The sequence below is a fragment of the Gobius niger genome, assembly GCF_951799975.1.
Source record: "Gobius niger genome assembly, chromosome: 1".
NCBI lineage: Eukaryota > Metazoa > Chordata > Actinopteri > Gobiiformes > Gobiidae > Gobius > Gobius niger.
In genome coordinates this window covers 17,976,581-18,003,523 of record NC_136852.1, presented here as the reverse complement: position 1 = coordinate 18,003,523, position 26,943 = coordinate 17,976,581, and the positions used below count along the sequence as shown (strand labels likewise).

At 41.5% G+C, this 26,943-nt stretch overlaps 4 protein-coding genes across 4 annotated transcripts; all 4 read left to right on the top strand.

Annotated features, from left to right (window-relative positions):
• Nucleotides 1-1,248: 1,248 nt before the first annotated feature.
• On the top strand, nt 1,249-4,535 carry LOC306962065 (extracellular calcium-sensing receptor-like; the record flags this gene model as incomplete). Its single annotated transcript, XM_079555103.1, has 7 exons — nt 1,249-1,287; nt 2,444-2,884; nt 2,949-3,158; nt 3,266-3,389; nt 3,484-3,677; nt 3,759-4,040; nt 4,113-4,535. 7 exons carry the CDS (start codon nt 1,249-1,251, stop codon nt 4,533-4,535), a joined length of 1,713 nt encoding a protein of 570 aa, XP_079411229.1.
• Nucleotides 4,536-5,229: 694 nt separating this feature from the next.
• LOC306978722 (extracellular calcium-sensing receptor-like) lies at nt 5,230-8,329 on the top strand (the record flags this gene model as incomplete). Its single annotated transcript, XM_079577392.1, has 10 exons — nt 5,230-5,464; nt 5,533-5,642; nt 5,735-5,914; nt 5,980-6,168; nt 6,247-6,687; nt 6,766-6,975; nt 7,069-7,192; nt 7,283-7,476; nt 7,554-7,835; nt 7,907-8,329. Exons 1-10 carry the CDS (start codon nt 5,245-5,247, stop codon nt 8,327-8,329), a joined length of 2,373 nt encoding a protein of 790 aa, XP_079433518.1. The 5' UTR covers nt 5,230-5,244.
• Nucleotides 8,330-14,601: 6,272 nt separating this feature from the next.
• LOC306978714 (extracellular calcium-sensing receptor-like) lies at nt 14,602-17,290 on the top strand (the record flags this gene model as incomplete). Its single annotated transcript, XM_079577378.1, has 9 exons — nt 14,602-14,640; nt 14,719-14,898; nt 14,955-15,143; nt 15,221-15,661; nt 15,741-15,950; nt 16,044-16,167; nt 16,254-16,447; nt 16,515-16,796; nt 16,868-17,290. The coding sequence occupies 9 exons, from the start codon at nt 14,602-14,604 to the stop codon at nt 17,288-17,290; spliced, it is 2,082 nt and encodes a 693-aa protein (XP_079433504.1).
• A 4,571-nt stretch (nt 17,291-21,861) lies between these two features.
• Nucleotides 21,862-25,228, top strand: LOC306970613 (extracellular calcium-sensing receptor-like; the record flags this gene model as incomplete). Its single annotated transcript, XM_079566620.1, has 9 exons — nt 21,862-21,921; nt 22,700-22,879; nt 22,939-23,124; nt 23,198-23,638; nt 23,717-23,926; nt 23,989-24,112; nt 24,189-24,382; nt 24,451-24,732; nt 24,806-25,228. The coding sequence occupies 9 exons, from the start codon at nt 21,862-21,864 to the stop codon at nt 25,226-25,228; spliced, it is 2,100 nt and encodes a 699-aa protein (XP_079422746.1).
• Between the last annotated feature and the right edge of the window lie 1,715 nt (nt 25,229-26,943).

Sequence of the window (26,943 nt, the reverse complement as noted above, 5' to 3'; positions counted from 1 at the left end):
CATATACAATAGACCAGGATGAATGAGAGTGTGTTTGAGAGTGCGCATGGAGGACGATGGATGGAAATTAGCCCAAGGCTACAATCCAGTGTGGCATGTTTATATGCATGAGACCCATGTATGTTCATTAACATGCACTGTCCCGACCAAATAAACCAATAAAGGAAAATCATTATCCTATTGTCATTGTACCACACTGTGTTTTAGTCTGTGGTGGAAGAAGTCCTCAGATACAGATTCAGATACAGGAGCAGGGAACTTATTATTAGTCCGATCAGCCACTCGGGCCACCACCAACCACTCCTCTCACATGCACCACATTCATACACAGGTAATACAACAACAACAACAACAACAACAACAACAACAACAACAACAACAACAACAACAACAACAACAACAACAACAACAACAACAACAACAACAACAACAACAACAACAACATTAAGCTCAGGGTGTTTCATTAAGTATAGAAGTTTATTGTCTAAGTCTACTGTAATCATCAAATCGGTACAGAGGTTAACTTTAAGTCTCCCATTTGTTGGAATGACAATATCTTTTCAAATAATCATAAGCATCACACATAAACATCTCATTTGTCGTGTGTTCTGCATACTAGATATCCGAGAGCAGCTTTTCCCAATGTCTCGAGCATTGTGGCCCCCTTATCGATCTCAACTTTCCACTGCCCCCTCCCCAATAAAAATAATTTACTTCATTCAAAAGATTTTGGAACGTTTGACTGCTTCAGATTTCAGAACAAAAAAGGATAGCATTGGAATATATATGTTTTCTTTCAAACTTCTTTCCAGTGGGCCTTTTTGTGGACAAGTTTTGAAGGCCCCCCTGCAGTGTCTCTCAGGCTCACCAGGGGGACTTGGACCCCACTTTGGGAACCACTGCCCTGGAGAGTTACAGCTCACAAATGGTGTTTGTACAGTGGCAGCGGTTATAAAAACTTCTGCCTCACATTTACGGTTGGTTCTGAGCGTTAAGCGTAGAGGGTGTGTTTCTTGACGACTTGAAACCAGTCATTACAGGTACAGCTTACATTTTTGGGTATCAAATATAATGTCTTAACAGAACAATTTTAAAATGTACTTTATGTTGTTTTTTATTCATGTGTATGTTGAATGTGCAGATCTGATGACACCATGCAGGAGTTTATTTGGATCACTCCTATTATTTCTGCTCCTTCCTTATTTCTGGATAAGAGAGTCCTATGCAACACAATGCTTTCTAAGGAGCATGCAAAACAACCAGGAGATCTCCAGAGAAGGGGATGTGGTAATTAGAGGAATGTTCAGCCTTTATAATGTGCCAGAATTTTTTGAGCAAGATTTTACGAAGCCACCACATTATAAACAATGCCAGGGGTATGCACATTACAACAGTTACCATGATTTAAACCGCTAAAAGTATTAACATGTCTGTATTCTCTTTGATAAGGCTGCTCTTAGACATAGATGCATTAAAGTCTGTGTATGCTATGGAATTTGCGGTGGAGGAGATTAACCGTAACAAGAGCCTGCTGCCTGGAGTGATGCTTGGATACCAAATAATGGACATTTGTGGTCGTTACCCCTCCTCCCCACTTTTGACAGCCATGTCTGTAATTGGAGGGCAAATACACACCTGCAAATTAGCCAATTCCACAACTGAAAAAGCCGGTATGAATGGAAAGTAACCACTGACGAGATATTTTATTCTCGTGTACCGGTAATAATAATAACAATAATAATATAATGATTATTTTGTTCAAGATGAACTGAATGTGATAATTGGGCCTGCTTCATCCACATCATCAGTATATGTGTCTAATGCACTGAAACCTTTCTCTATCCCACTTGTAAGTTTCATTTAAATGGGAAATAATTCACCGATTCAGGTCATTTAGACGTCACATTCTTTTTTGTTTTTAGATAAGCTATCTTGCTGTCTGCCCCTGTTTAAGTGACAAAGATAAGTTTCCAAGTTTTTTCAGAACAATTTCAAGTGATGTATATCAAACACGGACAGTGGCCCATCTTGCCATTCATTTTAAATGGTCTTGGCTTGGGGCAATTATAGCAAATAATGATTATGGACAGTTGGCAATAAAGGTAGTACTTTATTTTTCAGCGTATTTAAGTGACCTTCAAACACATTGTGCATTCTTATTTCTGTTCTTTATTCCAGGTATTTCAGCAGGAAATTGAAGGAAAAGGCGTGTGTCTGGATTTTGTATTACCAGTGAGCAGACGGTCTATACGAACCGATGCCAAAAAGGCAGCGGACTTAATTCAAGCTTCTACTGCAAGAGTGATCTTGATTTTTTGTTGGTACACTGATGTTATGCAGATCTTTGTTGAGCTTCTTAGAAGAAATGTAAGTGTTTCTTTAATTTTACAGCATTTATAAATGATTTAAAAGGAACTTGTATTGATTTTGTTTGTCATGTCAGATTACTGACAGACAGTTTCTGTCAGTTGCGGCTTGGAGCACCAGTGAAGACATTCTGCAGAATGAGGCCTTTTCAAAGTTAAGTCATGGTGTTCTTGGAGTGGCCATCCGCAGTGCACAGATACCGGGCTTTGAAAATTATGTGCGCAGTTTACACCCATCTCTGCGCCCACATGATGTTTTCCTAAGAGAGTACTGGGAAAAAGAGTTTGGCTGTGCTCCTGTGTCTTCATCCTCCGCTCCTCTTCCTCCCTGCAATGGGACAGAGTCACTGTATGGGGTGTACAGTCACTTCACTGACATGTCCCACTTAAGAGTCACATATAATGTATATCTGGCAGTTTATGCAGCAGCTCATGCCCTCCACAGCCTTTTGTCCTGCCCCAACACTGACACCTCTACATCCAGCTGCTCCTCTCCTCAATACTTCACATCTGCACAGGTTGTAATATTTTTCATCAGATGGGTTGAATACAACCGATTGATGAATCAAATCACATTTGTAGCTTTTGCAGCACTTGGAAAAAGTAACCATCTCTACACCACATGGAGAAACATTTGCTTTTCAAGATGGTGACTTTCCCCCCAAATTTGACATTGTCAACTGGCAGAAGACGCCTGAAGGCAACCTGAAAAATGTTATAATTGGTAGTGTGGATGATCTCGGCATTCACCTGAATGAATCTGCTATTCAGTGGAGAACTGAATCTGGTCAGGTAGTACAACAAGAAAAATAAAAGAAAAAAAATAAATAAATAAATGAAAGAACAAATGAATGTGAAACATGATGTGCCAAGTTTAAACTGTGCCTATGTAAATACAGGTGCCTGTGTCAGTGTGCACGATGAGCTGTGAGCCTGGGACTCGAAAGGCCATACGGAAAGGTGAAGCTGTCTGCTGTTTTGACTGTATTCCCTGTGGAGATGGGGAAATAAGCAATAACACAGGTGATGCTTTGTAATAATTGTTTATGCTTGATATTATGCCCTATTGTTTATTACATTCTATATTATGATACATTTTCCTTCTGAGTGCTCTCAGACTCTCTCCAGTGTGATCGTTGTCCTCTTGAGTTTTGGTCCAATCCGGCCCGAACTTCCTGCATCCCTCGACAGCAGGACTTTCTGTCCTTTAATGAAACTCTGGGCATCACTCTGACTACAGTGGCTGTGTCTGGAGCTGTAGTGACCACAGCAGTCTTTGTAGTTTTCCTTTACTACCGACAAACACCCATGGTGGGATAATGTATATCAGTGTAAAATATTTTCTGCATCGACAGTTTTTTTAATTTTTTTATCTATGTATATATTATTCAGGTTCGAGCCAATAACAAAGAGCTGAGCTTCCTGCTCCTTTTATCCCTGAAGCTGTGCTTCTTGTGCTCGCTGGTGTTCATTGGTCGACCGTCGGTCTGGTCCTGTCGTTTCCAGCAGGCAGCGTTTGGCATCAGCTTCGTTCTTTGTGTGTCCTGTCTTCTAGTTAAGACTATGGTTGTTTTGGCGGTTTTCCGTTCAGCACGACCCGGCTCAGATGCTCTGATGAAGTGGTTTGGTCCTCACCAACAGAGAGGAAGTGTCGGCCTCTTCACCACTGTGCAGGTCAGACACAGTTGTGACTGTTCTATATAAACACGTTTGATCATATATTATATACTATGTTTTGTTTCCTAGATCATCATCTGTGTTGTGTGGCTGAGTGTCAGTCCTCCAGAGCCTCACCTGGACCTGGGTGTCCAGGGGTCAAAGGTGACTCTGGAGTGTGCCATGGAGTCAGTGCTGGGCTTCTCTCTGGTCCTGGGATACATCGGCCTGCTGGCCTGCACTTGTCTCCTCTTGGCTTTTCTGGCTCGAAAACTCCCCGACAACTTCAACGAGGCCAAACTCATCACTTTCAGCATGTTGATCTTCTGTGCAGTTTGGGTGGCCTTTGTCCCTGCCTATGTCAGCTCTCCAGGAAAATATGTGGTTGCTGTGGAGATTTTTGCCATTTTGGCCTCCAGTTATGGTTTACTTATATGTATTTTTGCACCAAAATGTTTTATTATTCTTCTACAGCCAGAGAAAAACTCTAAAAAGTATATGTTGGATAAATAATTTACACAGAAAATTACACAATCATGTTTAGTTTCTGACTTCTTATGTTAGACATGAATACTTTTGATTTCCAATAGTAAAAAAGTTCATGATAATGTAATAATTAATGAATAAAAAAATGTCAATAAGCTACATCAGTCTACATTTTTGTTATCGTCATCTTGTTTATGATTCGTTGGGAGCAGGCACCACTATAAATACCAGTCACACATACAGGGAGTTCAGAGGAGGTGGGGGCTGTGCCACTGACTGGTACCATATTTTACTATGCTGTTCGATATCTACTTCATTTTGGGGATACTTTATTGACGGTTTAAAGAGAATATTTTCTTGATTTCCTTAAAGCGCTTCATCAATGCCTTTCTTATCTTTCTCTTGGCTCTTGTCATTGTGGTTGTGGGCTGCTCCTGTTCTTCTTCTGATGGGGCTGATGGGGAGACAGCTGAGCTTTCGAGTGGGGCTCCATGGTGTGCAGTCACTCTCCTGCACTCGCTGGACTTCTGCTTCTGACAAGGGTCTATACCAGGATGGGGACGTGGTTATTGGAGGGCTCTACAGTCTTCATTACCAACCGCCAAACATTGACAGTGATTTTACTCAGCTACCTCAATTTAAAACATGTTCTGGGTAATGCACAAACCTATGCTTCTATTGCATCATGTATAGCATTTCTCAATGAGTTCTGTGCCACAGTATAGAGGATCTTCCAATGCAGTACATCTATGCCATGATGTTTGCTGTGGATGAGATCAATCACAGTGAATCTCTGCTGCCTGGAGTGAGGCTTGGCTATCGTATACTCGACAGCTGTGGTCTGCACCCTTGGGCGATGGAGGCAGCTCTCTCTCTAGTTGGAGGATACGACACAAACTGTTCAATTACTCCAGAGAATAATACGGGGTCTGTAGGCAAGACAAAGGAAATGGGTGGTAATATTCACATATAAGTACTGTGTTTGTCCACATGATGGAATGATGCTTGTAATGGTATGTAATAGTATTTTTCTTTTCCAAAGGGGTTAAAAATGTGCCTTTAATTATTGGTGGCGCTTCCTCAAAAGCAGCCATTATTCTAACAGGTGTCCTTGGTCCACTGTCTGTGCCTCTAGTAAGTTTTATATACAGTACATACCTTTACATTATACAATAACAATATAATTTGTGGACTACAATATTGCTAAATGTTTCCAATCATTTTAGATGAGCTACCAGTCTAGTTGCCCCTGCCTCAGTGACAGACGACTGTATCCGAACTTCTTCAGGACAATCCCGAGTGATATTTATCAAGCTCGTGCTCTAGCACAGCTGGCCATACGTTTTAAGTGGACTTGGATTGGAGCAGTGATGGCACAAAGTGATTATGGGCTTGTGGCATTAAAGGTACAACAGAAAATGTTATGGAAATTTGATTGTCATTATAGAAGTACTTTTCTTATTATTCATAGGTATTTCAAGAGGAGATTGCAAAGTCAGGGCTGTGTTTGGCTTTTGTGAAAACTCTCAGGAGACAAAACATAGTGGCTGATGCCAGAGAAGCTGCTCTTACCATTCAGGCCTCAACTGCTAAAGTCATACTGGCTGTTTCCTGGTACACAGACATCAGAGAGCTGTTTGTGCAACTAGACAGAATCAATGTGAGAAATGAAAAAAACAAAAACAAAAAAACACCTATTAAATATTCATATCACTGACGCCTTTTCCCCTTTCATAAGGTGACTGACAGACAGTTTCTGGCCACCGAGGCTTGGAGCACTAGTGGTGATCTCCTCCAACATCCGGCCACTTCCAGAGTCGCTCGTGGTGTTTTTGGTGTGGCCATTCGAAGTTCCAATATCGATGGATTTGAAGCATACATCAGAGGTTTACATCCATCTCAGAGTCCAGACAATGAGTTCTTAAGAGAGTACTGGGAAAAAGAGTTTGGCTGTGCTCCTGTGTCTTCATCCTCCGCTTCTCTTCCTCCCTGCAATGGGACAGAGTCACTGTATGGGGTGCAGAGTCACTTCACTGACATGTCCCAGTTAAGGGTCACATATAATGTATATCTTGCAGTTTATGCAGCAGCTCATGCCCTCCACAGCCTTTTGTCCTGCCCCAACACTGACACCTCTACATCCAGCTGCTCCTCTCCTCACCAGGTCACGCCAGCACAGGTAGGTCAAGATGTGCTTTGTATTGAAAATACTGACTGAATATTACCATGTTTTTCACTTGGTGTATTTTGCATTCAGCTTCTTGAGCACTTGAGCAGAGTGAACTTCATAACACCCCAGGGTGAGAGCTTTTATTTCCAAGGAGGAGATATTCCAGCTAGGTATGACCTGGTCAACTGGCAGAAGAGTCCTGAAGGGTCACTCAGACTTTCACTCATTGGGAAAGTGGATGGCTTTGACATTGATCTGAATGAAACAGGAATTCAATGGAGCACAGGATCAACTCAAGTAAGTGTGTCAGTATACAGTATATTGTAATACAATAAAGCTAAATTGTTGAGATTGTGGTGTATGGAGATGATCATTTGGTTTGTTCCTGAGGTGCCTGTGTCAGTGTGCACTATGAGCTGTGAGCCTGGGACTCGAAAGGCCATACGGAAAGGTGAAGCTGTCTGCTGTTTTGACTGTATTCCCTGTGGAGATGGGGAAATAAGCAACAACACAGGTGATGCTTTGTAATGTGTGTTTATGTTTGATATTATGATGATTCGTTACATTCAATATTACATTATATTTTCCTTCTGAGTGCTCTCAGACTCTCTCCAGTGTGATCGTTGTCCTCTTGAGTTTTGGTCCAATCCGGCCCGAACTTCCTGCATCCCTCGACAGCAGGACTTTCTGTCCTTTAATGAAACTCTGGGCATCACTCTGACTACAGTGGCTGTGTCTGGAGCTGTAGTGACCACAGCAGTCTTTGTAGTTTTTCTTTACTACCGACAAACACCCATGGTACATTTTTTACAAAAGTAGACAGTTGTGTGGCATGCCATTAAATTATGAAAAACTTTGTCCTTTTTGCTTTTCAGGTTCGAGCAAACAACTCAGAGTTGAGCTTCCTTCTTCTTGTGTCCCTGAAGCTGTGCTTCTTGTGCTCGCTGGTGTTCATTGGTCGACCATCGGTCTGGTCCTGTCGTTTCCAACAGGCAGCGTTTGGCATCAGTTTTGTTCTCTCCGTTTCTTGTCTGCAAGTCAAAACAATGGTTGTTTTAGCAGCTTTCCGTTCGGCTCGACCCGGTGCTGAGGCTCTGATGAAATGGTTTGGTCCTCACCAACAGAGAGGGAGTGTTGGCATCTTCACTAGTATACAGGTAACTTTAACAGTACAGCGTTAACTCAGAATTGGTCAATTGTGATAAAGTTTTTATTTTCTCTCATCCAGGTCCTTATCTGCATTATTTGGTTGTCACTCAGCCCTCCCCAGCCACAGCCTGACTGGGAAATGACAGGAGTGAAGGTGGCTGTGGAGTGTGCCATGGAGTCAGTGCTGGGCTTCTCTCTGGTCCTGGGATACATCGGCCTGCTGGCCTGCACTTGTCTCCTCTTGGCTTTTCTGGCTCGAAAACTCCCCGACAACTTCAATGAGGCCAAACTCATCACTTTCAGCATGTTGATCTTCTGTGCAGTTTGGGTGGCCTTTGTCCCTGCCTATGTCAGCTCTCCAGGAAAATACTCAGTGGCTGTAGAAATCTTTGCCATTTTGGCCTCCAGTTATGGCTTATTATTTTGCATATTTGCTCCAAAATGCTTTATAATACTTTTGAGGCCTGAAAAAAATACTAAGAAACACCTGATGGCTCGATAACACACCATCAAATATAAACAAATACAATTATATTCTCATCAAGTACATGCGCACATTCTGTATATCGCTAACTAGATTTACATAGACTTTTGTAACATTTTTTGTTTTCATCTCTTTGGCTAAAAGTTCCCTGTTGTTCAATCTGCTAATCAAGAGTACTTAATGAAAACAGTTTGTAGTCATGAAAAATAAATTACATGAAACAGAACCTCTCAGTTCATCTTTGTAAACAACAAATAGCAAGTCCCTATAATAGTCTTCACATTCTAGTAACTTAAGTTAAGTTAAGTTATTCTTTATAATCTCTGTAGCGATGTACAGTGCCTCTCGTAAGTATTCATACACCTTGAACTTTTGCACATTTTGTCATGTTGACAACCCTAAACATAAAGATTTTATTTTGATTTTTTTACTGAACGTTCACACACAAGTAACAGACAACTGTTAAGTGAAAGCAAAATGATACATGATTCCGTTATTTTTCCAAAAATAGAAAATTGAAAAGTGGGGCGTGCATAAGTATTCATACAGCATTTTCTGAGTGCATTAAATTGCCTTTATAACATTCCTAATGACGGCAGAATGTTCACACCTTGGCCTAACGGTTGAATAGAGGCCACCTGTGTGTAATCTACTCTCAGTATAATTTCAGCTGTTCTTTTAGGCCCTCAGAGCTATGGTCGGAGTGTATCGGTCACTAAACAACATCATGAAGGTCAAGGAGCACCAGAGAGGTCAGGGATAAAGCTGTGGAAAAGTTTAAAGCAGCATTAAGTTATACAAAGATTTCCCAAGATTTAAACATCTCCCGGAGCACTGTTCAATCCATCATTCGGAAATGGAAAGAGTATAGCACCACTGCAGACTTACCAAGACACGGCTGTTCACATAAACTAACAAACTGAACAAGGAGAGCACTGGTCAGAAATACAACCAAGTGCCCCAAGATAACTCTGGAGGAGCTGTGAAGTCCTGCCGCTGAGCTGGGGGAATCTGTACATGGGACTATAAGTCGTATCTACACAGATCTGGCCTTCATGGACGAGTGGAAGAAGAAAGACATTATTGAAAGGAGGCCATAAGAAATCCTGTTTGAAGTTTGCTAGAAGTCATTTGGAGGACACAGCTCCATGTGGAAGAAGGAGCTTTGGTCAGATGAGACAAAAATTGAACTTTTTGGCCCAAATGCGAAACGTTATGTATGGAGCAAACCTAACACTGCTCATCGTCCTGAGTGCACCATCCCCAGTGTCAAATATGGGGGGGGGGAGCATCATGCTGTGGGAATGCTTTTCCTCAGCAGGGACTGGGGAGATTGTAAGAATAGTTTTGAAAATGGATGGAGCCAAATACAGAGACATTTTGGAGGAAAACCTGCTGGAGTCAGCAAGAGAACTGAGGCTGGGACGGAGATTCACCTTACAGCAGGACAAGGACCCTAAACACAAAGATAAATCTACAATGGAATGGTTCAATAAAAACATATTAATGTGTTAGAATGGCCCAGTCAAAGTCCTGACCTAAATCCTATTGAAAATCTGTGGAATAATCTGAAAACTGCTGTTCACAAACGCTCTCCTTCTAATGTGACAGAGCTTGGGTTGTTTTGTAAGATGAATGGGCTAAAATGTCAGTCTCTACATGTGCAAATCTTGTAGAGTCAGACCCCAAAAGACTTGTGCTGTTATTACAGTAAAAGGGGGTTCCACAAAGTATTCATTCATGCTGTATGAATACTTATGCAAGCCCCACTTTTCACTTTTCTATTTTTTGAAAAATAACAGAATCATGTATCATTTTGCTTTCACTTCACAGTTGTCTGTTACTTGTGTGTGAACGTTCAGTAAATAAATCAAAATAAAATCTTTGTGTTTAGGGTTGTAGACATGACAAAATGTGCAAAAGTTCAAGGTGTATGAATACTTTCGAGAGGCACTGTAGTACAGATATTTTGACCCAGTCATGTATGCTTGCCAATTGCATCAGATAGATACAGTAGATCAGTACAATATTATTCAGTGCAATTTAGTACACTATGTCATTTTGAAAACAGCAACAAACAAATACAAATGAGGACAGAGGAGAGACTGGCTGTGCGTGTCAAAAGCAGTCAAAAAAGGTATGGAGGCACTCCGGAGTAGAAAAAATTAAAAATCCTTTATTAATGCATGGACAAGAAGGTTAATAAACGCCAACGCGTTTCGACAGCTATATCTTCATCTGGGCGATTTTTGTGACACACAAAAATCGTCCGATATGTCCGAAGAGCTACTTTACTCCACTGCTTGGGAACCGAAGGACAGCGTTTGTTCTACTCTTTACCAGAGACGGGTGATACTTCTGCGTCAGCCGTTACTGCTTTAGAAAAATACTTTACTCCAAAAGTAAATGTCGTTGTGGAAACACATTTATTCAGAAAAAGAAAACAAGCACCTCATGAAACAATCGTACAATATGTGGCTGCTTTACGTGATCTCGCTTCAAGATGCAACTTTGAGGACAAAATGGATGAAATGATACGCGACCAGCTGATTGAACACGTTACTGCGTCCCGTATCAGAGAAAGACTTTTGCTTGAACCTGATTTGTCTTTGGATAAAGCCATTACACTTGCTACTCAGGTGGAATCTGCTGCGAATCAAGCTAAATCAATGGCAACAGACCACACTACTCCAGTACAGGCCATACAAGAGCGTCTTCCTTAAAAAAAGAAAAGTCAACAAACCAAACGCCCAAGTAAACCTCCAGATACTGCTGCTTCTTCCGCACAGATGTGTTGTTTCAGGTGTGGCTCAGATAAACACTTGGCAAACTATCCACAGTGCCCAGCTGCCAAGGCAAAATGTAAGTCATGCTCCAAAATTGGCCATTTTGCTCGTATCTGCCGTTCAGCTAAAACAAGTGATGTACATGAGATACACCTACCAAAAGTGACTGTACTGTATCTGAGAGATGCTAGCCGTGCCCCAAAGAAAATCCACTGTGATGTTACGGCATGCACTCCTACTTCTCCAAATGTGGATTTGAGCCTTGTTGTGGACTCTGACTCTGACCTACACAAAGAGAAAGATTCCAATGCTGGGTTGCCTCAGTGTTAAAGTGAGCCGAGGAAACGTGTCCTCCATGGGAACTTTCTATGTAGTGAAAAGAGGAACACCCATACTTGGAAGAGACCTGATGAACGCACTAAAAATATGCATCAAAGGTAACACTGTCCTGCCTCCACAAACTGCTGTGATGACTACTGACTCTGCACCTACTCAAAACAGTGTTTCTCTGATATTGGCTGCGTGCAAAACTTTGTCCATAAGGTAAAACTTGACCCGACTGTCAAACCTGTGAGACAAAAATTGAGACGTTTACCTTTTGCTGTCAGATCTTCTGTTTCAGCTGAGTTTGAATGCCTACTGAATGCTGGTGTCATCGAGAGGATCGATGACACCAGCACCTGGGTTTCACCAATTGTTGTTACAGGACCCAAAACTGGTGGAATACGGATGTGTGCAGATCTCCGTTAACCAAATAAAGCTGTAATAATTGACTGCTACCCACTCCCACATGTAGATGAGCTTTTCACAAACCTACATGGTGCCAAAGTGTTCTCTTCAATGGACTTGGCTAATGCATACGACCAACTGCCCCTTCATGAAGATAGCAGAGATCTCACTGCCTTCATTACACATGAGGGACTATTCAGATTTCGTAGAGTGCCCTACGGACTTGCATCTGCTCCTTCAGCCTTTCAAAAGATGATGGCGGAAATCCTCAGAGACATTCCTGGTGTCCAAAACTACTTGGATGATCTTATTGTCTATGGTAAAACTCTACAGGAACATGATGAAAACCTCCACACAGTTCTACACAAATTGAAAGAAGCTGGATTAGTGTTAAACGACAACAAGTGTCACTTCAGAAAACCTTCCCTGCGATTCTTGGGACATGTCATTGCTGCAGATGGCATCCTCCCTGACCAAGAGCACATCGATGCTGTGACTAAAGCTCCGCCCCCATCAGATGCTGCAACTCTAAGGTCATTCCTTGGACTTGTTTCATGGTATTCAAAATTCCTGCCCAACTTTGCCACAGTTGTAGCCCCCATGAGAGAATGTGCCAATAATAAAGACACATTCACATGGTCATCTGAGGCACAAAGCAGTTTTGAAGAAGTAAAACAATTCCTTGTAAACAGTCCCGCACTCACTCTGTTTGACCCTGCTTTACAAATTGTGATGTCAACAGATGCTAGTGACTATGGACTGGGAAGTATTTTCACACAAGTTCAAACTGATGGAACTGAGAAACCTGTTGCTTTAGCCTCGCGCACACTTACCAGTACAGAACGCAAATACACAGTTGAGAAAGAAGCTCTTGCATGTGTAACAAGAATGTTACTCATTCTTATGATTTTGATGAAGATCAGACCACATTTAGTGACCAATTTAGGCAGAAATGTGAGAAATTCCAAACTGTATATTTGTTTTATTTCATTTGATTTGATTTCTATTTGCCTGATAGCTATTTATTCTTATTGCTTGTCTATGTTTCATCATATGTAACATCACTGAACTGAAAAACATTCCTAGTTTGTGAAATCTTTCACTTAGGGTGACCAAACCTCCTGAAAAATTTAGGACAGTCCCGAAATCCAGGCTTTCGTCCCGAATCTGACCCAAATTGTCCCAAAAAATATTTTTAGAATGTCGAAAGTGCTGTGTGCGCTCTTAAAATAGAAGAGGGGCTTGATCTGGACAGGCTATACAGCAAAAACTGTGCTCTGCAGAATGTTCCCATTTTTTGAAGCATGGAGCGCATCCCTTTGATCGCAGCGCGCTACAGCAGGACCGCGGCACATTCTCTCCTCTCTCTTTCTCTGTTCATTTAACAGCGGGACAAAGGCAACTCTGTCCTGTGAAAGCGTTAAAGGTGGTGAGGAACAGTTGTGATGAGCTGAGGGTGAAAGCAACAGAGAGAGAAATGCACTGGTGATCAGATAGTGCTGCCAACACATTGAGCAGTACGAGGCTGGGCTGATTCTGTCTGTAATAAAACCAGATGAACTCCAGTCCAAAGGATTCCTTGGGTGACTTTCTATCATGAGTTTCACTACATATCTATGGATGAGCTTATTGGCTTGTTGACAGGCCAAAGATAGGACAATAGTTTATAAATTATTTCCTATTTCTCTGCGGCCTAATGCCTAATGTTTATTTTTGTAACGTATTCCATTAGTTTGATTTGCAGTTGTGCATAATGTGCTTAATTGTATATGTGTGGATTGTGTGTGGATCGTCAAATCAGAATGTTGTTTGTGTCTGTCATCTGATTTGCATATTTATGACCTCACATTAGTATTATAAATGCCGACAAGTGAGCAATGATTACATCCACTACAGTTTCACAGAGGAGCTTTTTTTAGTTACATTTTTTTTAAACAAGATGTCTGATTGTGTCTCTTCTGTGCTGTGGTTTTGCTGTGCTCTCACATTTGGGCTGTGGGGTCTGGGGATGGGATTGCAGGATTCGGAAACAGTGCGCTGCTGGATTTGGGAAACCAACCGCAATCTGCCTCTGTCACAGGATGGAGATATAGTCATGGGTGGAAGCTTCAGTCTCCATTACAAAACTTCAGCTATTGATGATGTCTATGAGCAAGTACCACAATACAATTGTACAGGGTAAATTACCACTACTTGGCAATTTTGATCATTTAGGATTTGCTCATCTCAATTTTGCCTTTTTTTTTTTTTCTCTTTTAGAAGTTTACAACTATCTCAATTACAGAATGTTTATGCAATGATCTTCGCTGTGGAGGAAATCAATCGTAATAATAGGCTGCTGCCCGGTCTAAAAGTGGGTTATCAAATTTTTGATAATTGCCGAAGGGCCTCTTGGGCTCTTCAAGATGTTCTGTCTTTTGTTGGAGGAGAAGCAACAAGCTGCACATTTGTGAACAAATCTGCTGTTTTCAAATTCAACAAACAAGGTGATCAAAAGAAAGTCTTTTTGTGTGTGAAGTGATCCTTAAAATGCAAATAGTAACCAATAACATGTGACAAGTGTGACTTAAACTAACCATGTTTAAAGCAATTTCCTGAGCCTTTTAGTTTTTGAACGATATTTTCTTTGTTGCTTATAAATGAATGATAACAACTTTGATTTTGCAACGCAAAGATGCAAGTATGAAGCCTTAATGCAAGCTTGAATGTGTTATTTCCACAGTTAAAAGTTTTATTCCCATTATTATTGGAGGTGCATCATCAGCTACAAGTAAGATGCTGTCATCAATCCTGGGACCTTTGTCTGTGCCAGTAGTAAGTGAAGTATCACTATGTCATGAATTGCTGTGAGCTTATTATACATTGGAAATGATGTGTATAATGCTCTTTTAGATCAGCTATTGGGCAAGTTGCCCCTGCCTCAGTGACAGACGACTGTATCCTAACTTCTTCAGGACAATCCCAAGTGATATTTATCAAGCTCGTGCTCTAGCACAGCTGGCCATACGTTTTAAGTGGACTTGGATCGGAGCAGTGGTGGCACAAAGTGATTATGGGGTTGTTGCAATAAAGGTACAACGGAAAAAAAAAAAATGTTATTGTAGAAGTACTTTTCTTGTTATTCATAGGTATTTCAAGAGGAGATTGCAAAGTCAGGGCTGTGTTTGGCTTTTGTGAAAACTCTCAGGAGACAAAACATAGTGGCTGATGCCAGAGAAGCTGCTCTTACCATTCAGGCCTCAACTGCTAAAGTCATACTGGCTGTTTCCTGGTACACAGACATCAGAGAGCTGTTTGTGCAACTAGACAGAATCAATGTGAGAAATGAAAAAACAAAAACAAAAAAACACCTATTAAATATTCATATCACTGGCGCCTTTTCCCCTTTCATAAGGTGACTGACAGACAGTTTCTGGCCACCGAGGCTTGGAGCACTAGTGGTGATCTCCTCCAACATCCCGCCACTTCCCGAGTCGCTCGTGGTGTTTTTGGTGTCGCCATTCGAAGTTCCAATATCGATGGATTTGAAGCATACATCAGAGGTTTACATCCATCTCAGAGTCCAGACAATGAGTTCTTAAGAGAGTACTGGGGAAAAGAGTTTGGCTGTGCTCCTGTGTCTTCATCCTCCGCTTCTCTTCCTCCCTGCAATGGGACAGAGTCACTGTATGGGGTGCACAGTCACTTCACTGACATGTCCCAGTTAAGGGTCACATATAATGTATATCTAGCAGTTTATGCAGCAGCTCATGCCCTCCACAGCCTTTTGTCCTGCCCCAACACTGACACCTCTACATCCAGCTGCTCCTCTCCTCGCCAGGTCACGCCAGCACAGGTAGGTCAAGATGTGCTTTGTATTGAAAATACTGACTGAATGTAAACATATTTTTTCACTTGGTGTATTTTGCATTCAGCTTCTTGAGCACTTGAGCAGAGTGAACTTCACAACACCTCAGGGCGAGAGGTTTTATTTCCAAGGAGGGGATATTCCAGCTAAGTATGACCTGGTCAACTGGCAGAAGAGTCCTGAAGGGTCACTCAGACTTTCACTCATTGGGAAAGTGGATGGCTTTGAAATTGATCTGAATGAAACAGGAATTCAATGGAGCACAGGATCAAATCAAGTAAGTGTGTCAGTATACAGTATATTGTAATACAATAAAGCTAAACTGTTGAGATTGTGGTGTATGGAGATGATCATTTGGTTTGTTCCTGAGGTGCCTGTGTCAGTGTGCACTATGAGCTGTGAGCCTGGGACTCGAAAGGCCATACGGAAAGGTGAAGCTGTCTGCTGTTTTGACTGTATTCCCTGTGGAGATGGGGAAATAAGCAACAAAACAGGTGATGCTTTGTAATGTGTGTTTATGTTTGACATTATGATGATTCATTACATTCAATATTACATTATATTTTCCTTGTGCTCTCAGACTCTCTCCAGTGTGATCGTTGTCCTCTTGAGTTTTGGTCCAATCCGGCCCGAACTTCCTGCATCCCTCGACAGCAGGACTTTCTGTCCTTTAATGAAACTCTGGGCATCACTCTGACTACAGTGGCTGTGTCTGGAGCTGTAGTGACCACAGCAGTCTTTGTAGTTTTCCTTTACTACCGACAAACACCCATGGTACATTTACAGTCAATATCACTTTTATGACTTGATATGAGTAAATAAAAACTTTCCCTTTTTACAGGTTCGAGCAAACAACTCAGAGTTGAGCTTCCTTCTTCTTGTGTCCCTGAAGCTGTGCTTCTTGTGCTCGCTGGTGTTCATTGGTCGACCATCGGTCTGGTCCTGTCGTTTCCAACAGGCAGCGTTTGGCATCAGTTTTGTTCTCTCCGTTTCTTGTCTGCAAGTCAAAACAATGGTTGTTATAGCAGCTTTCCGTTCGGCTCGACCCGGTGCTGAGGCTCTGATGAAATGGTTTGGTCCTCACCAACAGAGAGGGAGTGTTGGCATCTTCACTAGTATACAGGTAACTTTAACAGTACAGCGTTAACTCAGAATTGGTCAATTGTGATAAAAAAATTATTTTCTCTCATCCAGGTCCTTATCTGCATTATTTGGTTGTCACTCAGCCCTCCCCAGCCACAGCCTGACTGGGAAATGACAGGAGTGAAGGTGGCTGTGGAGTGTGCCATGGAGTCAGTGCTGGGCTTCTCTCTGGTCCTGGGATACATCGGCCTGCTGGCCTGCACTTGTCTCCTCTTGGCTTTTCTGGCTCGAAAACTCCCCGACAACTTCAATGAGGCCAAACTCATCACTTTCAGCATGTTGATCTTCTGTGCAGTTTGGGTGGCCTTTGTCCCTGCCTATGTCAGCTCTCCAGGAAAATACTCAGTAGCTGTAGAAATCTTTGCCATTTTAGCCTCCAGTTATGGCTTATTGTTTTGCATATTTGCTCCAAAATGCTTTATAATACTTTTGAGGCCTGAAAAAAATACTAAGAAACACCTCATGGCTCGATAACACACCATCAAATATAAACAAATACAATTATATTCTCATCAAGTACATGCGCACATTCTGTATATCGCTAACTAAATTTACATAGACCTTTGTAACATTTTATGTTTTGACTTGTAAACTGTAGGAAAGTTCAATATGACCGGGCTGTGGAAGAGAAACCTTGGGACTGTTCTCTCATCTGACCAGCCCAAAAGTAGCCGGCCCAATGGAAAAATTCCCAGTGCACCCAATATACAGTCCAGCTCTGCTCATTTTTATTACAGACGGGACAAGTGCGCCGCCTTACCTTTTAAAAATTATATCCAAACATATCCAAGTCCATGGCAAAGTAAAACTAGTGAAGCTCCTGTATTACTATATATTAGTGGTCAGCATAGATTAATTTTCTTTATTTTGATTAATCTCACTGTAATCTTGGAATTAATCTAGATTAATCAAGATTAAAATGGCTCATTTGAATTCTGCCGAAAGCATTCAGAATATGTGCGCTACCCAAATAATGATTAAAAGCAAGTCGTAGAGAATGGATTTCTCAAGCCAGGTGGTGAATTAGACCACGGGCTCATCTCCTGTTTCCAAAATGCATCACAAACTGCTTGAGAAAGCTGTTCTACTAATTGGTGATAAATAAATCAAGTTAAATAAGATGCACTTGTGTTTCCTAACTGTTTATTCAGTTAAACATGTCTTGTCAGTCCAAGTTCTATTTCTCCATCTTCCACTAGTCACTCAGTCAGATCAGCTTGTTCACATTTTCTGGTGACAAACTAGATCTCTCTAGACCAGACCTGGGAATATTATGGCCCGCGGGCAACATCCGGCCCGCGAGATGAATGAATCCGGAGTATGTAAAAAAAAAAAAAGTCTCTTGCCCATTCCGTTACAGAGTTATGATTTTTTTTTAAGAAATTGCCAGAATGCTCACTCCAGCCACTAGAGGGCTGCTTAAATGAAAATAAAAGGAAAGAATTCCACACTAGTCCAGCAGAGGGCACTGACATAATGAGAGATCAGTATACAAACGACACATTGGCGCCAGGCTAATTATTTTTCATTTATTTAAAAAAGTTTCCTCCATAGTATTTTCCCAATCCAAATATATTTTTATTTAGGAGCTTTTGTTAATGGACGCCAGCAATACACTCCCCATGTATGTTTTGGCCCCCAGGGAAATTGACTAGGAGACCCTGCTATAGCTTCACTTCCCACAAACTCCCTTTGAAGGAAGCACAGAGGTGTTTTCAGTGCAATGGTAGAAGTTAACGAGTACGATACACACATGCACGTCCTTGGCTTGATATGCCTAAATATTTTCAAAAAATAATTGTCCTACTAAATACCAGTATCAGCTATTCAAAACATCTGATACTGGTATCAATTCAGGCTTCTTATGTGGCCCCTTATGAAAATGAATTGCCCACCCCTGCTCTAGACTGACACTGGGCTCTACCTTAGCACGTCACGTTTGATGTGGTAATTTCACAGTAGGCATGCATACAAACAGGTTTGATGACTCGTTCTCTTCCCCCTACAGTAAAATTCGGCTAGGTACTGTATCCTTGCTAATATGTCAAGATAAAAGTCATCATAGCTTGCGCTAAGAGTCTCATGCTAACGCAGCACGTTAACACTGATAACGGGCCCACCTCATTTCACTTCATTTTATTTTTATTTTCCTGATAGTTATTTATTCTTGTGAGTCTATTAGGATGATTTTGTGCCTCTAAGCGCAGACTATAGTTCAACATTTTGTGATTCATAGGAGCGCACTTTGAGATCTTGCCATTCCAGACTTAGCACATTTAAGTGGGAAGTACGTGAGGTGGAGGAAACAGCCTCTTCCTCCAACCAGACTCCGCAGGGCGAGGGTTTGTGGGGGAGTGGGGGGTGAATATGTGAATTTGTTTTCATCTCAGTAATTCATTTACAACCAAGCGAGTGCCGATCCGCGCCACAGTGGTACCGGACTGTGGTAATGTGGTCCGCATTTTCGAGATCCATGGCTTCTCTTCGAACATGAAGTTATATACGTGCCGTGGTGCTGCGCGGTTTAGGTCTATGGCCTCAGACACGCTGCACATATGACAAACTGTAACTTTTTCCCCTTTTCACACATTTTTTTAATTGATGTGATAACACATTTTTTTAGAACTCAGTTTTATTATGGCTATGTTTGCAGCTTTTACAAGCTATATCACAAATGTTCTATGCACTTAGGGGGCACCTAAACAAGCTTTAGGTGCTTTAGGCTGCACAGGGAGCCTACGACCCCACTTTGGGAACCACTGGGCTTCTGGTATATGGCTGGCTTGCAAATACCGTCCACTTTTACAGCACAAATTTGGAGTAAATTGAGTTCAAACATGGTCACAATTGAAACAAAATGCTATATTTGAACAAGTATTAAAAAGTACTCAAGAAAGCTTTGCAAGATATTTCACTGCAGTCATGGCCTCATTGCTGCCGCCTATCCCCCTGCAACAGACTGTCCACTTTTACTGTAGAAATAGATTGAGAATATTGAGTGCAAACATGGTCATAATTGACACAAAATGCCAATTTTGGCATCTTGAGAGCTATTTCAATCAAGAGCTATTTCAATCAAAAAAGTATTAACAGGTCAAGTTATATTTTAACATTCGAGCCCTTGTGTGATAGCAGCTTTAATCCATTAAACTTGTGAGTTTTTGGACAGTCTGCTTGGATTTCTTTGCAGGATGTCAGAACAGCCTCCCAGAGCTGCCGTTTGGATGAAAACTGCCTCCCACCCTCATAGACGTTTTTTTTGTTGAGGCTCCAAAGGTTCTCAATAGGGTTGAAGTCAGGGGAGGAGGGGGTCCACATCATGAGTTTCTCTCCTTTTATGCCCATAGCAGCCAGAGATGCAGAAGTATTCTTTACAGCAGGACATGGTGCGTTGTCATGCATGAAGATCATCTTGTTAGGGAAAGCACGGCTCTTCTTTTTGTCGCATAGAAGGCAGTTGTCAGTCAGAAACTCCACATATTTTTCAGAGGTAATTTTCACACCTTCAGGGAGCCTAAAAGGGCCTAAAGGGGCCGACCAGCTCTCTCACCATGATTCTGACCCAAAATATAACTCCGCTACCTCTTTACTGACGTCACAGCCTTGTTGGGACATTGTGGCCATTCACCAACCATCCACTACTCCATTGATTTGACCATCCAGGGTTCCACAGCCTCATCAGTGAACAAGACTGTTTGAAAATGAGTATTCATGTATTTCTGAGCTCGTTGCAGCCGTTTCTGTTCTTCAGCATTCACTTAACAGTTTAGAGGAGGCCCGGATAGAAGGTTTATGCACAACTGCAGCCTCTGGAGGGTCCTACACCTTGATGTTCGGGAGACTCCAGAGGCACCAGCAGCTTCAAATACCTGTATGCTGCTTTGTAGCATCTGTTCTCTTAATCTGATGTGTTTGTCTGGCAGAAACCGTCTATATTGTGCCTTTATCTGCACAAACCCGAGTGTGCTCTGAATCATCCACAAATAACTTATCTGTATGATGATTACGCTTAATCTTTCATGAAATATTGAAGGTTTTCATACCTAGACCAAGGCATTCAACTATTTCATGCTTTTCATCAGCAGAGAGATCCTTTTTCTTTATCATATTGCTTGAAAATGATGATCTGCATAAAAAGTGGAACACCCTTTTTCAGTAGTTTTTCCCTTAACTGGGCTTAATCTGAAAACTAATCATCCCAGGTCTCTGAGATTTTTTTTTACCTTTTTGACACAAAAATACAATTTGCATAATAATTTGGAACGCAGTGTATTTACCATAGCACTTTAATAAATGTCAAATGGCATTGGGTTTATAAACTTTGGACAAAAAACAATTTTCTTTTTTACACATTTTAAGATAAACATATTACAAATCATAATTACTTATTGTATCGCAATACGTATCGGCACTAGGTATCGTGATACGTATCAGATCGTGATAAAAGTGGATCGTCCCAGCCCGACTATATACTATTTAATTGTGTGCACAATTCCTGTCTATTTTGCACACCGTGAGTGTTTCTTGAGAGATGATCTAATACAGGAATTTCTCCGAGATCAATAAAGGCTTATTTTATCTTATCTAATCTTATAGTGGCCTGTTATTACTTCATTTGATTTGATTGTGACAAAGTAGCTGAACACTAAAACTTCAAATGGTGTAATTCACTTACAATGTTGAATGATTTTGAAGGTCTAACAAACTTCAAGGGAGGAATACACATTTGTGTATCTTGTGGATCGTCAAATCAGAGTGTTGTTTGTGTCTGTCATCTGATTTGCATATTCATGACCTCACATTAGTATAATAAATGCCGACAAGTGAGCAATGATTACATCCACTACAGTTTCACAGAGGAGCTTTTTTAGTTTATTTTTTAAAATAAGATGTTGGATTGTGTCTCTTCTGTGCTGTGGTTTTGCTGTGCTCTCACATTTGGGCTGTGGGGTCTGGGGATGGGATTGCAGGATTCGGGAACAGTGCACTGCTGGACTTGGGAAACCAACCGCAATCGGCCTCTGTCACAGGATGGAGATATAGTCATGGGTGGAAGCTTCGGTCTCCATTACGAAACTTCAGCTATTCATAATGTCTATGAGCAAGTACCACAATACAATTGTACAGGGTAAATTACCATACTTGGCAATTTTGATCATTTAGGATTTGCTCATCTCAATTTTGACTGTTTTTTTCTCTTTTGTGTTTAGACGTTTACTACTATATCATTTACAGAATGTTTATGCAATGATCTACGCTGTGGAGGAAATTAATCGTAATAATAGGCTGCTGCCCGGTCTAAAAGTGGGTTATCAAATTTTTGATAATTGTCTCAGGGCCTCTTGGGCTCTTCAAGATGTTCTGTCTTTTGTTGGAGGAGAAGCAACAAGCTGCACATTTGTGAACAAATCTGCTACTTTCAAATTCAACAAACAAGGTGATAAAAAGAAAGTATTTTTTGTGTGTAAAATGATCCTCAAAATACACCATAGTAACCAATAACACTGCGACTTAAACTAAACACATGTTTAAAGCAAGTTGCTGAAACAACAGAAATTATACTTTTAAGTGGATTTTCACATTTCCCAAGCCTTTTAGTTTTTGAAGGTTATTTTCTCTGTCGCTTATAAATTAATGATCACATCTTTGATTTTGCAACGCAAAGATGCAAGTATGAAGCCGTAATGCAAGCTTGAATATGTTATTTCCACAGTTAAAAGTTTTATTCCCATTATTATTGGAGGTGCATCATCAGGTGGAAGCAAGATGCTGTCATCAATCCTGGGACCTTTGTCTGTGCCAGTTGTAAGTGAAGTATAACTATCTCATGAAGCGCTATGAGCTTATTATACATTTTAAATGATGTGTATAATGCTCTTTTAGATCAGCTTTTGGGCAAGTTGCCCCTGCCTCAGTGACAGACGACTGTATCCTAACTTCTTCAGGACAATCCCAAGTGATACATATCAAATTCGCACCCTGGCCCAGCTAGCCATACGTTTTAAGTGGACTTGGATCGGAGCTGTGGTGCAACAAGATGATTATGGGCTTGGAGCAGTAAAGGTGTGTAGTTTTATATAATACTAATACATACAAGACTTATGGACACCATTATTTTTTAGGTGTTTCAGAAAGAAACTGAGGGTTTTGTGTGTTTGGCTTTTCTGAGAACTGTCAGAGGAGAGAATATAGTAACAGACGCCAGAGAAGCTGCTCTCACCATTCAGGCTTCAACTGCTAAAGTCATTATGATCATTTCCGGGTCCAATGTCGTCAGAGAACTGTTTGTGCAGCTAGACAGACTCAATGTAAGAAATAATGAAATAGAATAAAATGTAAAAGATTATGTAATTAAAGTCTGCTGGTATGACCGTGTGACAGGTGACTGACAGACAGTTTCTGGCCACTGAGGCTTGGAGCACTAGTGGTGATCTCCTCCAACATCCGGCCACTTCCAGAGTCGCTCGTGGTGTTTTTGGTGTGGCCATTCGAAGTTCCAATATCGATGGATTTGAAGCCTACATCAGAGGTTTACATCCATCTCAGCGTCCAGACAATGAGTTCTTAAGAGAGTACTGGGAAAAAGAGTTTGGCTGTGCTCCTGTGTCTTCATCCTCCACTTCTCTTCCTCCCTGCAATGGGACAGAGTCACTGTATGGGGTGCACAGTCACTTCACTGACATGTCCCAGTTAAGGGCCACTTATAATGTATATCTTGCAGTTTATGCAGCAGCTCATGCCCTCCACAGCCTTTTGTCCTGCCCCAACACTGACACCTCTACATCCAGCTGCTCCTCTCCTCACCAGGTCACACCAGCACAGGTAGGTCAAGATGCACTTTGTGGTGAAAATACTGACTGAATATAAACATGTTTTTCACTTGGTGTATTTTGCATTCAGCTTCTTGAGCACTTGAGCAGAGTGAACTTCACAACACCTCAGGGCGAGAGGTTTTATTTCCAAGGAGGGGATATTCCAGCTAAGTACGACCTGGTCAACTGGCAGAAGAGTCCTGAAGGGTCACTCAGACTTTCACTTATTGGGAAAGTGGATGGCTTTGACATTGATCTGAATGAAACAGGAATTCAATGGAGCACAGGCTCAAGCCAGGTGATCAATACATAATGTTGCATAAACAATATTTTCAAAGTTTCTAACTTTGGTACACATAGGTGCCTGTTGCTGTTTGCAGTGTAAGCTGTGCTCCAGGGACACGGAAGGCAAGGGAAAAAGGAAAACCATCCTGCTGTTTTGATTGTATCACATGTGCAAGTGGAGAAATAAGCAACAAAACAGGTACATTTCCTTCTTTCTTCTATTTACTCTTTTTGTACCAAATGTTGATCTGGTTATATTTCCTTTTTACGGCAAGATTCTTTAAATTGTCAGCGTTGTCCTCCTGAATACTGGTCAAATGCAAAAGGAACGGCCTGCATCCCTCGACAGCAGGACTTTCTGTCCTTTAATGAAACTCTGGGCATCACTCTGACTACAGTGGCTGTGTTTGGAGCTCTGGTGACCACAGCAGTCTTTGTAGTTTTCCTTTATTACCAACAAACACCCATGGTACTTTTACAGTCAATATCACTTTTATGACTTGATATGAGTAAATAAAAATCTTTCCCTCTTAACAGGTTCGAGCAAACAACTCAGAGCTGAGCTTCCTGCTCCTTGTGTCCCTGAAGCTGTGCTTCTTGTGCTCGCTGGTGTTCATTGGTCGACCATCGGTCTGGTCCTGTCGTTTCCAACAGGCAGCGTTTGGCATCAGTTTTGTTCTTTCTATTTCTTGTCTGCAAGTCAAAACAATGGTTGTTCTCGCAGCTTTCCGCTCTGCACGACCCGGTGCTGGGATGTTTGTTAAATGGTTTAGTCCAAGAAAACAGAGGGGCAGTGTGTGCCTGCTCACCAGTATACAGGTGAAAAATGTTCCTACTATTTGGTTTTGATTTAACTTTCAAACCAAAACTAAAACACCCTTTTTTTTAACAGATCATAATCTGTGTTGTGTGGCTGAGTGTCAGTCCTCCAGAGCCTCACCTGGACCTGGGTGTCCAGGGGTCAAAGGTGACTCTGGAGTGTGCCATGGAGTCAGTGCTGGGCTTCTCTCTGGTCCTGGGATACATCGGCCTGCTGGCCTGCACTTGTCTCCTCTTGGCTTTTCTGGCTCGAAAACTCCCCGACAACTTCAATGAGGCCAAACTCATCACTTTCAGCATGTTGATCTTCTGTGCAGTTTGGGTGGCCTTTGTCCCTGCCTATGTCAGCTCTCCAGGAAAATACTCAGTGGCAGTAGAAATCTTTGCCATTTTGGCCTCCAGTTATGGCTTATTGTTTTGCATATTTGCCCCAAAATGTTTTGTAATACTTTTGAGGCCTGAAAGAAATACTAAGAAACACCTGATGGCTAGATAACAAACTATAAAATATAAACAAATACAATCTTAGTACATGAGCACATTCTGCATATTGCTTACCAGATTTACATAGCCTGGCATCCAGAATGATACCCCTCTGTATATTTTATACATGGTGGATATCAGTCTGGGCAGGAAGCTCCCTGTTGCTCCTTCTGCTAAACTCAAACGGATCCGTGCAATCAGAATTGTTTATTTGCAGTCATTTTATATTTGTTGTTCGCGATTGGCGTCACGCATGGGAAGCGGAAGTCCTCATGATAACGATCTACGGGCGGTGCAAGGGAGAGACAAGTTTTTTTTTCTAATCAGCGGTAAATTACACAAAACTCATCGCCAGAAGGTGAGTTTTGTGATTCATAATTCTGTTTCAAAATAAACGCAAAACCACACCACTGACTGCCCTTCACTGATTGGTTTACTCCACTTCTTGTTTGCTTGTGTATGTTACGCTGCAGAAATCAAGTTGATGCATTGTCTTACCAGACTCACACGCTGGTACAGGTAACTGTACCAGTTACCTGTTGCCAATGTTAACTGCTGGTAACATTGTTCAATCTGCTCATCAAAGCGTGCCTAATGAAAACATTTTTGTTATAAAAAATAAATTACATGAAAGAGAACCTCTCAGTTCATCTTTGTACACAACTAATAGCAAGTCCCTATTCACCTTATTCCGGAAGTTCGCGTGGGCGCCGCCATGAATTGTGCCCGCCCCTTTTCTCCGATCTGTTAACATGGGACTGGAGAAGTCCACATAAAATCAGTTACTACACGAAAACAAAGCCGTTTTTTGGCCACGCTGAGAAACGGTGCAGTATTGACATGTTGGTACACGTGAACATTGGACATTTTACATAAATCAATCTACTAAACATCAGATTTGAGCAGAAAATATTTTCCCTCGTTCTCCGTTTAAATGAACGGGCTTCACGCTCGACCGGAAGTGTCTGTACAATGGAAGTGCCGAGACAAGGCAGAAGTGGCAGAAGTGGGGGGGGTAAAACAATTCATGAAGAAGAAAAGGACTTGCACTTGAACATCTCATAGAAATAAAACCCATTTTTTCCAAGATGGCAAAACATCACAAATATGAGGTATATTTCCATAATGGGAACAATTTAGGCTGAAATGTATATTGATTGACCCGGCACTCAGCATCGGGTCAGCTCTGTGAGCACAGGGCTACAGGGACTAAGGATTATGGGCTGGAGAGCTGTGAACTGTAGGTATAGTTCAGTATGACCGGGCTGTTGAAGAGTGACCTTGGGACTGTTCTCTGATCTGACCAGCCCAAAAGTCGCCGGCCCACCGGACAAATTCCCAGTGCTCCCAATGTACAATGTGCAACTTACCTATTACATGTTATATCCAAAGGAAACTAAGGAAACTCCTGTATTACTATACATATTTCTTTTTTTTAAATTTGATTTTATTTGTATTTGCCTGATAGCTAGTTATTGTTATTGCTAGTCTATGCTTCATATGTAACATCATAGAACCAAAGAAAATTCCTTGTTTGTGAAACCTTTCACTGGTGATAAACTTTTTCTGATGCTGATGTTGACCAAGACCAATGGGAAGCAACTTTCTGAAGGTGGCCATTGTCTATTAAAAGTATTTGAAAAGATGGTCAGGGGCCGTATGAAACGATAACGTAACTGTTGTTATGTCCTTGGGCAAGACACTTCACCCTACTTGCCTCCAGTGTCT